This window comes from Melitaea cinxia, chromosome 17 (assembly GCF_905220565.1).
Source record: "Melitaea cinxia chromosome 17, ilMelCinx1.1, whole genome shotgun sequence".
In the NCBI taxonomy this organism is placed as follows: Eukaryota; Metazoa; Arthropoda; class Insecta; order Lepidoptera; family Nymphalidae; genus Melitaea; species Melitaea cinxia.
Window position 1 is genome coordinate 13,690,693 of NC_059410.1, and position 12,508 is coordinate 13,703,200.

At 34.1% G+C, this 12,508-nt stretch overlaps 1 protein-coding gene across 1 annotated transcript in view; it reads right to left on the bottom strand.

Moving 5' to 3' along the window:
• LOC123661622 (phospholipid phosphatase 2-like) overlaps positions 1 to 12,229 on the bottom strand; it is an 89,992-nt gene extending 77,763 nt beyond the window's left edge. Inside the window, exon 1 of the mRNA XM_045596578.1 lies at positions 11,907 to 12,229. Within this exon, the coding sequence (XP_045452534.1) occupies positions 11,907 to 12,038 (132 nt within the window). The 5' untranslated portion in view covers positions 12,039 to 12,229. The remainder of the gene's footprint in view (positions 1 to 11,906) is intronic.
• Between the last annotated feature and the right edge of the window lie 279 nt (positions 12,230 to 12,508).

Genomic DNA, 12,508 nt, shown 5'->3' on the forward strand with positions numbered 1-12,508 from the left:
GAATCTATAAAAAATTGCAACAGCAAGGTATAATCACAATAACTATTGTTTTCTTAATATTTTGTGTAGGTACTCTCGACACAAAATCTTTTAAAAAACGAATGTGCCTTCGACCACGCGATTGAACTAAAACTTATAAACGTAACTCTCTCTCTTTATATCTTCAATAACTTTCATCTCCCTCTCAATTTCTATTCCCCTCGCCCGATCTCACTTTTCGTAACGCTCTCGTCACATATTCACCAGCGTACTCCCAAAGTCAAGCGTGCGTAAAGAAGTTATTACTACAAAAAAATTATTACTAAATTACTTATTTTTCGAATAATATATAATAATAATTGTGTTTGCTCGCAAACGAAAAAAAACCCGACTTCAATTACATCGACAAGTAATACAACGTAAGTAGAGGACAAAATTAACAAACGCACTAGTCGTCACTACGATTTTAGATGATTTCCCTCGATTTCTCTAGGATTCCATCATCAGATCCTGGTTTCTTTATCATGGCATCACACTTGAGATATCTCCTTTCCAACAAAAAAGAATTACCAAAATCGGTTCATAATCGACGAAGTTATCTCCGAACATACGTAAAATATTATACGGTCGAATTGAGTAACCTCCTCCTTTTTCGATTAAAAACAAGGCCTAAACAAGCTTCACAATTGTATAATTTATCACGTTTCAATTAATCGTTCGTTCAAATATTAAACAATGATTAAATATTCAAACGGACGAGTTTTAAGAATCTTACTAATACATTACGATTTTGTTTTATAAAACACGTTAATGTTAGTTCCTGAGGACTACTAGTTGTTAATATAATAATAATACTCTTTATTGTACACCATTAAAAGAAACAAAAAAAATATATAAGATGTACAAAGGCGGTATTATCGCTGAAAGAGCGATCTCTTTCAGACAACCTTTGGGTATAGGACACGAAATAGGAACTGCAGTTAGGAAGTAAACAAATAGTTCAATCTAAAAAGAATCTTTATGTTAGATAACCCAATATCGACGAAGGCTCTAGCCGCTATAGGCTATATTACGCTACGACTAATAGGAGTGGAGCCAAGCCTAGATAAATAAAAATACTGGAGACAAATAGGAGAATGGCTTCAGGTCCTATACCTATGATGATATGACCAATAGGAAAATAAATCAATGATAAATGTTGCACAAAAGGTAGGAAATATATTTCTTTTAGTACCGTATCATCCCATAATAATGTTATGATACCAAGAGAAATCTATTTCAACCGTATAATATGAAACATTCCAAGCGAACGATGTCACGGGCGACCGCTAGTAAAACATATGAGGTGTCATTTTGTTCCGCACGAGGCCACGTGACAAAGTCACTCGATCTGATGTGGAAACGGGTTTGCTGTGAAAACAATTACCAACTTTTTATAACAAAACCGATTAGCGGATTTCATTACTTTACTGTTATTTTTTTCCTGCAATTAGCGATTTTATTGCCGTTTGTTATATTTTTAACAGCATGTGAACTGAGTGATGTAAATATTCAATGTTACTTTTTACGGCTCAGCAACAACGGTCAGGTAACATCTCACTGCTGGACATACGAGTAGGCCTCTTTCTGCGTGTACGAGGAGTTACTTTATAATGTCCATGTATTTCTGTGGTCACTGCGTGATGATAGCTTTTCTTTCTCACATCATGAAAATAATAAGGATTTATTTCACTAGTACAAAAAAGAAGTCAGATTTTCATTTGACATAACCAATAGATTAACTTTCTGATCTGTATTTTCAGCCACACCTTCAAACTACAATTTATAGGTCACATTATATTCGTAAGCATCTCTTAGTGCCTGTTTTACTTCCTGCTGATAAATTCCACTGATAACCTATCAGTGGTTTATGTGTAAGATGAAATTTATCACTAACTAATGAAATTGATCCTCAGAATCGAAATGAATGAAATTAATAGGGTATAAAAATTATGCTTTATATGGTAGGCGAAAAGGAGTCATCATAATAAATAAATAAATAAATATCCTTTTTCGTAAACCAAAGAAAAATACAATATATTAAGATTAGTGTTAGCTTTGTACAATAGGCGGCCTTATCGCTAAAAAGTCATCATTCACCACAAATTCCAAACGTTCCAATATCAATTTTATAATTACCAAAATATTTTACTGTAATACAATTCTAGTATAATATAACCGGAAAACATGTTAGTAAATTACTGTCACAAAAACGTATTTTAATTCTAACTGATCACTAAGCCGTGACACCATTGTGTCTCTGTGACAGGATGCGTTTTGTCACGTCTTAATAGTAAAATGCATTGAACAGTTTTCAATGATTTTGTGATAATTCGAAATAAACCTAATTAGAAACAGTTTACATGGCTTCGCTTCTCTGTTTACATGACTTAAATTTTATTTATTATTATTATATTTGCTTAATATTGACACTATTAAGAAACACACCGGCAAAAGTGTTCACAAAAGTGATTATGTCTAATTGTTGTTGGAACAAAGTAATTAGACACACAAACACAAGGAAAAGTTAGGGCACAGCAGGGTATTTCCTATTCAAAATATGGAGCAGACCGACTAGGGCAGTACCTCGACCTTACAGAAGATCGCAGCTAAATAATGCTATTTTCAAGCAGTGTTGTGTTCCTGTGGTGTATAGGGTGACCAGAACTCCTGGGGGTTTTGGGGATAGGGTCGGCAACGCGTTTGCTATGCTTCTGGTGTTGCAGACGTCTATAAGCTACGGCAATCGCTTACCATCAGGTGAGCCGTACGCAACGAAGTAAAAAAAAATCACAGATAAGTCTAGACTAAAACCAAAAGCATAAAATTATTAAAAATACAATAGGTACAAGCTTTAAATAAAACGTACATAATTTAACTAACATCATTAAAAATTATTAATAAACATTAAAAACTTTTTTAGATTAGACAAATAGTGCCACAGTTGCGCAAAAGCATTTCTGAAGCAAAAATTACTATGTCTAGTTCTTAGACTATATTTAAAAAATCCCCTTTATTCTATAGAAGAACTTAATAATACCGTCATGTGTTTCACTTTTAATTTAAAACTTTATTCTTGTGCTTACAAGGTACAATTTACATTAAAACAAACATTTAACTTATTATCATATTTAATTATCATATTTAATTTCAACCTTTTACACTTGAAAATAAGGGTCTATTTAATCTATCACTTCAAGCAAAGGCTTTGTAGGAAATACCTCTAGTGATTGTACCGGGAATTCCTTTGTGAGTGTTTCATACATTTTGAATATTTTAGCTTTATAAGGAACTTGGAATATTTTAGGAACCTTAGTGCTAAGTCAAAGGTAATATTTAGGAGCCATTTAGGGTCAGGAATGATAGAGGTCAGTGACCTGCGATGTTTGGATAAAGGTAAGAATTTGGCTTTGTGAATTCTTGAGATAGCTTTGTGTTTTGGTACTATAAGATAAATTCGTAGTAAAAAAAAATTGCAGCTAACTCAATGGAGGCCTTTCGTTGCGGTTATTGTACTCTATACTATTATCGATCATTGCATAACCGCCATGAACGATATATTAGCGAATCTTAGCAGTTTGTTTATCATTTATTTATTTCTGTACATAATATAGTATACATAAGTATATAATATTATAGAGTTAGTTATTATAGAGTGGAGACCGCGTCTTGGCAAACGCAGTGTGGGACGTCCTCCGGCCCGATGGACCGACGATCTACGTAAGATTGCCGGTGTAGGCTGGATGAGGATTGCGGAAGACCGGGATGTGTGGCGCGAACTTGGGGAGACCTATGTCCAGCAGTGGACTGCGATAGGCTGAAGTGTGTGTGTGTGTGTGTGTGTGTGTATATATAATATTAATGCAATAATAAACGTCGCCACTTAAGCCAAGGACAAAAGCAGCAATGCTTCGATATACACAATTACACAACTTTATAACCGCTAAATGAATGCAGTTTGCATTTTATTCTATTTATTTGATTTAAATATATATATAGGAGTTTACTCCCCCGGTATGAAAAGAATATGTGGAGTAAAAATCTACTGACCGAATGACCTCGTTATGTTTTTGCATTGTTATGTGTTATTTGATTCGTTTATTTACCATTTGATATGGTATTAATCTTTTTCTTAGACTAGTAAGCCTTTTTTGTGCCTATTTAGACAGACGATCTGAAGGAGTAAACTCCAGTCGTGCGTCGGAGCTGACTCACATACTTTTTTTTTAAACTTGTTAAATATCTTTCCCATTCGAACAGAATAGAGTTATGTAAGTACAACTATTTGTTTCTGGTCTGATCTTTATAGGGTTGTCGATTGCGCCTTGAAGATCACTTTTAAATAGTTGTTACTGTTATAAAATCCTGATAACGAACGCAGAGGTCTTTGCCCAGCGGTGGGATATTATACAAGTATGATTGCTAAATACTAATTAATAAAACAATTAATGTCAAGAACGACTGCACACGCTAAGTAATATATAATGTACGTAATGTATAAATAAATTATTAATAAATCTGAAACCGTGATAACGTAAGCGTTGTGTCACTTAATAAAATATAATAATTATTGAGCATCCCGATGCGGGCGTCAAAACATTAATAATATTTACTATATTTAACTTATTGGTAAACAATTGATTATTTCAAATGTACCTACATCCACGATCGAGTGGGAATACGTTACCTGTTAGAGACAATTCACACTGGACGCAGTAGGTAACAGGTCATAAATATATAAAAAAATCTTTTGTGAGCTTCTTACACTAACAAAACTATTCTGAACAAAATGTGAAATAAAACTGCTTCGTTGGGGAACACAATCTCCTTTGTTTCTACAACTTCACTTCACCAAGCCATATATAATGCCCTGTCTTCTCTGTTAACGGGTAGGTATTTACACTATTTAAACACAGTTAATTGATTGACAAAATTACATTTAGTTACCAAATGGCATATGCAAATTATTTTAATTATGTATTATTAATTAAAAATACTAAATTTAACAGTTGTTTTCTAAAATAATACAAGATAATCACATAAAATTATTACATTTTACTTAATAACAATTTCTAGTATAACGAATAGAGCTAGTATTTTTTTTTAAATACATGTACTTATAAATATAAGTAACTTTCAGCGTACGAAAAGCACTTTTTATATACATAGCTAGCTGTGCCCGCGACTTCGTCCGTTCGGAATTTAATAAAAAAGGTATTGTTCAGTTTGCAGAGTTATAAAATAAATTTTGTAAAATAAAAGTAGCCTAAGGTACTCCTTACTACATTAGCTATCTGTGAACTTCTAGTCAAAATCGATCCAGTCGTTTCAGAGATTAGCCGGAACAAACAGACAGACAAAAATTGTAAAACATGTTTTTTTGGTATATGTACCATGTATACATCTATATCAGTGATGAAACGGATAGCAGTTTGGCCGGATACCATGTGGCCGAATAGCCGAAATCTCGCCGCCGGATACGGAACGGAACTTATCTGTTTGATGTATCGCACACACACACACACTTGCCTTTCTTCCCACGGGGGTCGTAAAAGGCGACCGAGGGATAAGCATGGCTCAAAATCATCAGGGTCCTGGAGAAGGAAAACTTCATTTGAAACCCGGAATGGCGCCTTCGTCAAGACTCCTGCAGTCGAACTGGCTCCACACGTATCGACTCGTCGTTCCTGTGGGCCTAGCCAGTGAGGTCGAGAGGGTGGCGCAGAGCTTAGGCAACTCTGCGTTTTCCTGAAGAGTGTCCTAGGCGACACAGTGTCTGTCTGACACTGTCTAAATCGTCTGCAATAGACGGACTAAGGCCAATGATGATGATACTGAATTACTATCCGGTATCCGGCCGGATACTGAATTACTATTCGGTATCCGGCCGGATAGTGAAAACAAAGCCGGATAGGCCGGATACCGGATAGTTACCGGATATCCGTTTCATCTCTAATCTATATGGATTTAGTGATAAGCGGTTATTTTAATATTACAAACAGAGACTACAATTTTATTTATTTGTATAGAATGACGAATGTTTATTTTATTTATTTGGTAAAACAACGGCTGTTTAGATTAATTCGTATATATATAATATTGAAAAAAAAAATCATTTATGTAGCAACCACTTACAAGCTAACACAACATACACAAATCACGTTTGCACCAAGTGATAACAATAAATTACAATTGAATAATCATAATTCTATATACCATAGTTAATACTGATTCTGTAAAAGTGTTTAAATTTAGTTTATTACAGTTCCAAAGGTATTTTCTGGAAGGATGGATGGATGGATGGATGGAGGACGGAGTTTTTATTAGTGCTACATCTATGTTTATTAGTAAGTTTGTTTATGTTTGTTTGTATGTCAATGAGCATATATAAAGCAATATCCAAAATCTTAAAAACTTTGTAGCGATTTTTTTTGCAAAATTTACTTTATTATATATTTCATTGTTACTTTTAGAATATTTTTGTATGGTAGGGATTGTCTTATTTATTATTGTTCTTGGAATGCTTTTTAATATAAGGATCATGAATTACTTTTTTTCTAATACGTGTATTAAATATGAGAGCGCACAGTCTCAAAAGTCCATTTATTGATAAAAAAAACTTATTTTTATTGAAAAAAAGTTTATTAAAAAAGATTTATTACTCATAAGAATTACTGTTTTCTCTGCGTTGACATTTGTTGCTACTTTTTTTCTTGCTGTACCTCATACCAATAAACTTCATACAATGTTTTATGGCCTATTTTATTTCTAATTAAATACATGTTATATGAATTTCTAATTGTGTAAGTATTATTTAAACTGTTTGTGAGACTTGCTGTGTGGTTACGGCAGTAAAGAATATAGCCACCCCCTTCGGCGGAATAATCATCCAACTGCAGGCTTTGAAATACACAGGCCGAAGACAAGCAGCGGCTTCGATGCGACAAAGCCAGCCCTGCGGTCACCAACCTGCTTGCCCAGCGTAGTGACTATGGGCAACACACATGAGTTCACGCCATTTTTGGCGCGAACTTGTGGAGGCCTAATCTATGTCCAGCAATGGACCGTGCTGGGCTGAAGTGATATTAAAACTATTTAGCAATTACAAAATTTATATACAATAATATTTTTATTATATATTTAATAAAGTTAGCGTAGACATTTAGACCTTGTATTCAAACAATTAATTAAAATTTTAATGTTAAGCTTAAAAATGCACAAGCGATGTATTTTTACTAGTTAGTAATTATAAATCTTTTTCAAGAATACGAACTGGTTTAGTCACCTTGGAGGATGTCATTAAATCACGATAAATCGTGACTACAACGATATATGTGCGTTTTTATATTACGACTTGTATATGCACATAGCATTGTATTTAATCAATGGAAAAAAATTCTATGAAATCCTATAAGAAATTTTATGAATTCTAAACATATTTGAAATTATGTTTAGGAAAGGAGGTAGGGAAGCGAGAGTGTATTTAAAATACAAGTGATGATGATGATGATGATGTGTCGTGTTTTTAAAACTATTAATTTAAAGTGTTGAGTTTATTGCCGATTGTTCTCAGAAGAACGTATAATTCGAATTGGTTTATTTTTATTTTTTATTTTATTTTATTTTGAAAACAAACGGCACGGTTGGTACACTGGTAGGCTGGTTGGTAATTTTACACTCACTATAAATGAAATAATTTATACGGTAATGTAAATTTATGTTGTAATATATTGTTTTTAAAAATAATTAAATAATATAAAAAAAATATTTGATTTGATTACTGAAGTTATTCAAAGTAAATCTTGTGATTGAATTATTTAAAAAAATATGAGCGAATAGCTTAAGCTTTGTCTTATGGATATTTTAAACAGTTCTGTGAAGACTTTTTGAAATTCACCCTGGCAGAAATAGAACTAGAGGAACTACAGTTAAATTTTTCTTTTTCTTTTTAATGACTGATTACTTCAGTAGGGTGAAATCCCGTATCGAGGGTCAGACCATTAATCTATTTCTAAACCACGGACTACATATGTTGACAACAATATAAAAATTAATTAATTAGATATTTTGTATTGGTAACACCTCCAGCACTCTAGTTCTCTTTTGAATTACTGTGGTCGACTGTAGTGTGTGATTTTTGTACCAATTTTTCCTTATAATTAAAACCCAGTGAAATAGTGCGCAAAAATATCTTTTACTTTATATTTTACTCTTCTTCCCGCCTCTCTATTCAATACAATCCACTCAACATCTCTCCCATATCTTGTTTTTATGGTTTCACCAACGAATATGTCTCGCCTTGAACTCATAAAACCCACCCAACTAAAATTATCATTGTAAGAATTTCAATTGTATATTATATTAACTGGTTTAAAAACTGGTTTAGAAGATCTGAAAAATTTATACAATTTTAGATCTTAAAGTTATAGATATATAGGTTTATATTACTAAAATTGGAATATGACCGACTTCGACAGAGTTTTGTTGAATTATTTGGAACAAATTCGATCGACAATTAGTAAATTGTCTTTAAAATAAATCGTTCCCCTAAGCAACACTAAAATTATGGAAATTAATTGTATCTAGATAAATATAAAATTATCAGTGTTTATACATTCCGCGTGAAACTGGTCAAGTATAATGTTTATAATTAGAATTATTTAATCACGAGCACGATTCAGCCTGTAACATCCCACTGCTGGGCATAGGCTTCTTCGTCCATGTAGAAGAAAGGTCGGCGCTAATCTAGCTTAATCTAGCTTACTTGACTGCGGGTTGGCGAATACGTATATTCCCTACTACCCACCACTACTACAGACTAAAGATTACTACCAGTTGTATATGTTACTACCTCCGAGGTACGGTGGGGGAACTCACAAGGAAAGACATCCAAACCGGAAACAAATATTAATACATTTTATACATATATTTATTTAAGACAATTACCGATTTATGCATTCAATTAAACATTTAGTTTTACAATGAATTTTATTTTAAATTTAAGTAATTAATTAATTATACACATTAAAAATGAAAAACAATTTATCATAATAATAATTTAAAATTAATTTATAAATTATATGTCAGCAGACCTTATAGTACGAACATGATTAATTATATAATATAATTTATACATAGCAACAGCTTGCTAAATCTTTAACTAACAAAACAATTAATTTTGAAACGAATTTAATTTAATCATTTTTAAACAACTTTTAAATTTTTAAAACTTCCTTATTCACGCTTGACTTTGGGAGCAAGCTGGTGAATGCGTGACGAGAGCGTTACGAAAAGTGTGATTGGGTGAGGTGAACGGAAGTTGAGAGGGAGAAATAAGTTAGATGGAGCTAAAGAAGTTTTACTTCAATCGTGTGGTCCATTCGTTTTTTTTCACTGCTGCAGTCACTGGAGAACGCTTCAGCCAATATTTTGAGGGCTGGATTTACACCTAACTGTACTTCTACTAGGAAATATGATACTGAATTTCAATGCCACTAGGGGATACCAAATGAATAGCTCAATGGCGGCAAATTTGTAAATCCGCCACTGATTTATATATATAAATGAATGTTTGTCTGTATGTCCTCTATAGAATCGTTGGCTAAGATCTAGATTAGGTAAAACCGAATTTCGGGACCGTGGGGGGATGGGGGAGGGGAGGGTGGGGAACACTACCCCTGGTACCACTATAACACCTCGGAACCCCATGGTTATGGAGATATCGATGGTTAAAGTTTTGAGGTTAGAAGAAGAATTGGTCATTTGTTAGTTAAGTGGCCTCCAATTTATGGGGTGAAATGGGGGTGGGAGGGTAAAGGGTGGTGGGGAGGGTGGGTTTTTTAGCCCCCCGTAGTGTGCGTTTCGCGTAAACCCCGTGGTTTCGAAGATATCGTGTTTGAAGTTGTGGGGTTAACTTTACGTGATTCAGAGATATTACAATACTTTAGAGCTCCGTGTCTGACTCCACCTTAACTCCGGTGCAGCGGGAAGTGCACTCATATGCTCCATTCACCAACTTTCACATTTTATTTTCGAACAAATTTACGTAAAAACGATCTCGATTGCAAGATCAACAAACGATACGAACTGACGCTTAACGACTGACAAATCGACATTTTTAAACAAAATAACGCGTCAGACATAATATTCTAATAAAATTAGTAACATTGCGTGCTAGAATATAGGTTTAGAAATTCGAAAAATACCCAAAACCGAATCGGAGCACCCCACTGTCCACGTGGTCTTGGTCTGTCCTACCCCTAGAGTGTTTTTTTTGTGCCGCGGAGGCGCGGAGGGAGGGCAGCCCTCACCCGCCGTGCGAAAGCGCGCGAACGAATGCGTAGAGGAGCGGCTGAGGCTGGTCGCCGAAGGCGACCAGCCTCTGCTGCGGAACGGAGCATGAGTGAGCGTGCTTTCGCACGCAAGGGCGGAAGGGCTGCACTTCCCGCAGCGCCGGAGCCAAGCGTTCCTCTAACTTTCGAAATTCTTCTTCTAACCTCAAAACTTTAACCATGGATATCTCCATAACCATGGGGTTCCGAGGTGTGACAGTGGTACCAGGGGTAGCGTTCCCCACCCTCTCCCCCCCCATCCCCCCACGGTCCCGAAATTCGGTTTTACCTAATCTAAAGCTTTACCGAATCGTTAACTATGCATTTGATCATGTCATGATCTTTAGCAAAGTGTTGTGCACGAGCCCACAAAAGTCTGAGTTGGGACGCCCAAAAAAAAGCGTAGCAACGCGCGCAGAGTACAGCAAGTTAATTATAAATATTCCGTACCGCAATAGTAAGTACATTTATTTGGGCTAAAACGGATAAGATAAATTAATTTTCCTTATTATTTTTGCAGTAAAATGCAAAATTATACAACATATACTTCAGAAAATCTAAAAAAAATTATATAAATAGGTATTTCGAAAACAACTGTTTCAAAACGATTCTCAGTACCCATTAAGCATTAGATAACCATTATTAATAATTATATTTCAACATTTTTACGCTCTGTGAATGCAATCAAACCAGTTAAAAAAAACTAGTTCAATTTGGAATGTTACGTGACATTGACATTTGACATTATGATACTAAAAATTATATTTAGACACGCACACAGAAATAAACGCATATATATGTATTTATAAAAGATATCCTATATTAAGAAACTAAAACCTATTTTCTACCACCTCTTTTACTGATAACAGAAAATAGTTCGACTGGAAGAGTTTTAATCGTTTTTCTAAGCCAGGTAGTTTGTCGTGTAAAAAATAAGGCCATAAAAAAGCACGCAATAGAATCGAAGTTGTAACCGTTATTTCAACAATCAATCACTATTCATATGTAAAGTACACATGTAAAGTTAAGTGGCCATTATTATTAATTGTTTGATAAAAACATAAAACACAATGTAAGTTGCAAGACTTTCTCTTCCTAGATATTGTCAGGTAGGGAATAAAAAAGAAATTGCAACCAATGTGCGTTGTAACTACACTGAATTGCAGACAAACTAATTGTATTTCTTATAAAATATAAATATATATATTTTAATTAATATGTTATGCAATGATTGATTTTGAGAGATTATATTATATTATTACGCCAATTAAGTTTAACTTAAGTACCATTTCGAGGAAGCCGGTGCTAATGAAATTTTTAAATCATCGGGTTGTCTGGAAGAAATGGCTAACTAGCCATAAGACCGCCTCTTGTACTACACATTCTTAAGTTGTCTGTATTATTATTATTTTGTATTTGCATATTGTGGTGTACAATAAAGAGTAAATAAATAAATAAATAAATCATTTTATTCGATTCCGAAATTTGTCGTACTTAGAATAAGATTCAAATTCATGTGTCAGTAATTTGTGGCATTTTTTGTTTTTTGGAACTTACTGCGATGTCCAATGTCGAGGTCGATGACATATCAATTGTAAACACCCCCTCCCCACTGGGGGCTGGCACCACCTTGGATCGTTTCGGCATTTTGAAACAACCTACCACTTTGAGTGTACGAACCATATTCATAATAACATAGAAACACTAAAAACACTATTATTGTTATAATCACTTAACCCACTCACATATACACACACACACACACACACACGAATTAAAATTCCAATTTCAAATCGCGCAACACATTATTTCATTCAAATATCGAACGATTACCGTCGTTTACAAAGCGTACGTGCGCACGCGCAACTTTAACTCAACGGAATGACAGGTTTGGGTCATTATGCCATGGTGCGAAACGTTTTGCTTATGGTGACTCATCTCAGGTAGAAATTATTAGACTCAATGGAGATGTTGTCGAAGGGTTTTTTATCATTGCAAGTGATGCTGTAAATTTAACAAATTGTATGTTTACATTTGAAAAACCTAAATACATTTTTTTGTATTTATTAAAAAAAAAATTGTTGGTTTTTGTTAAAAATTTGTTTTTGCACAAATGTCAATAGAATTAAATTATAAAGACGAAGAAGATCTGGATGCTT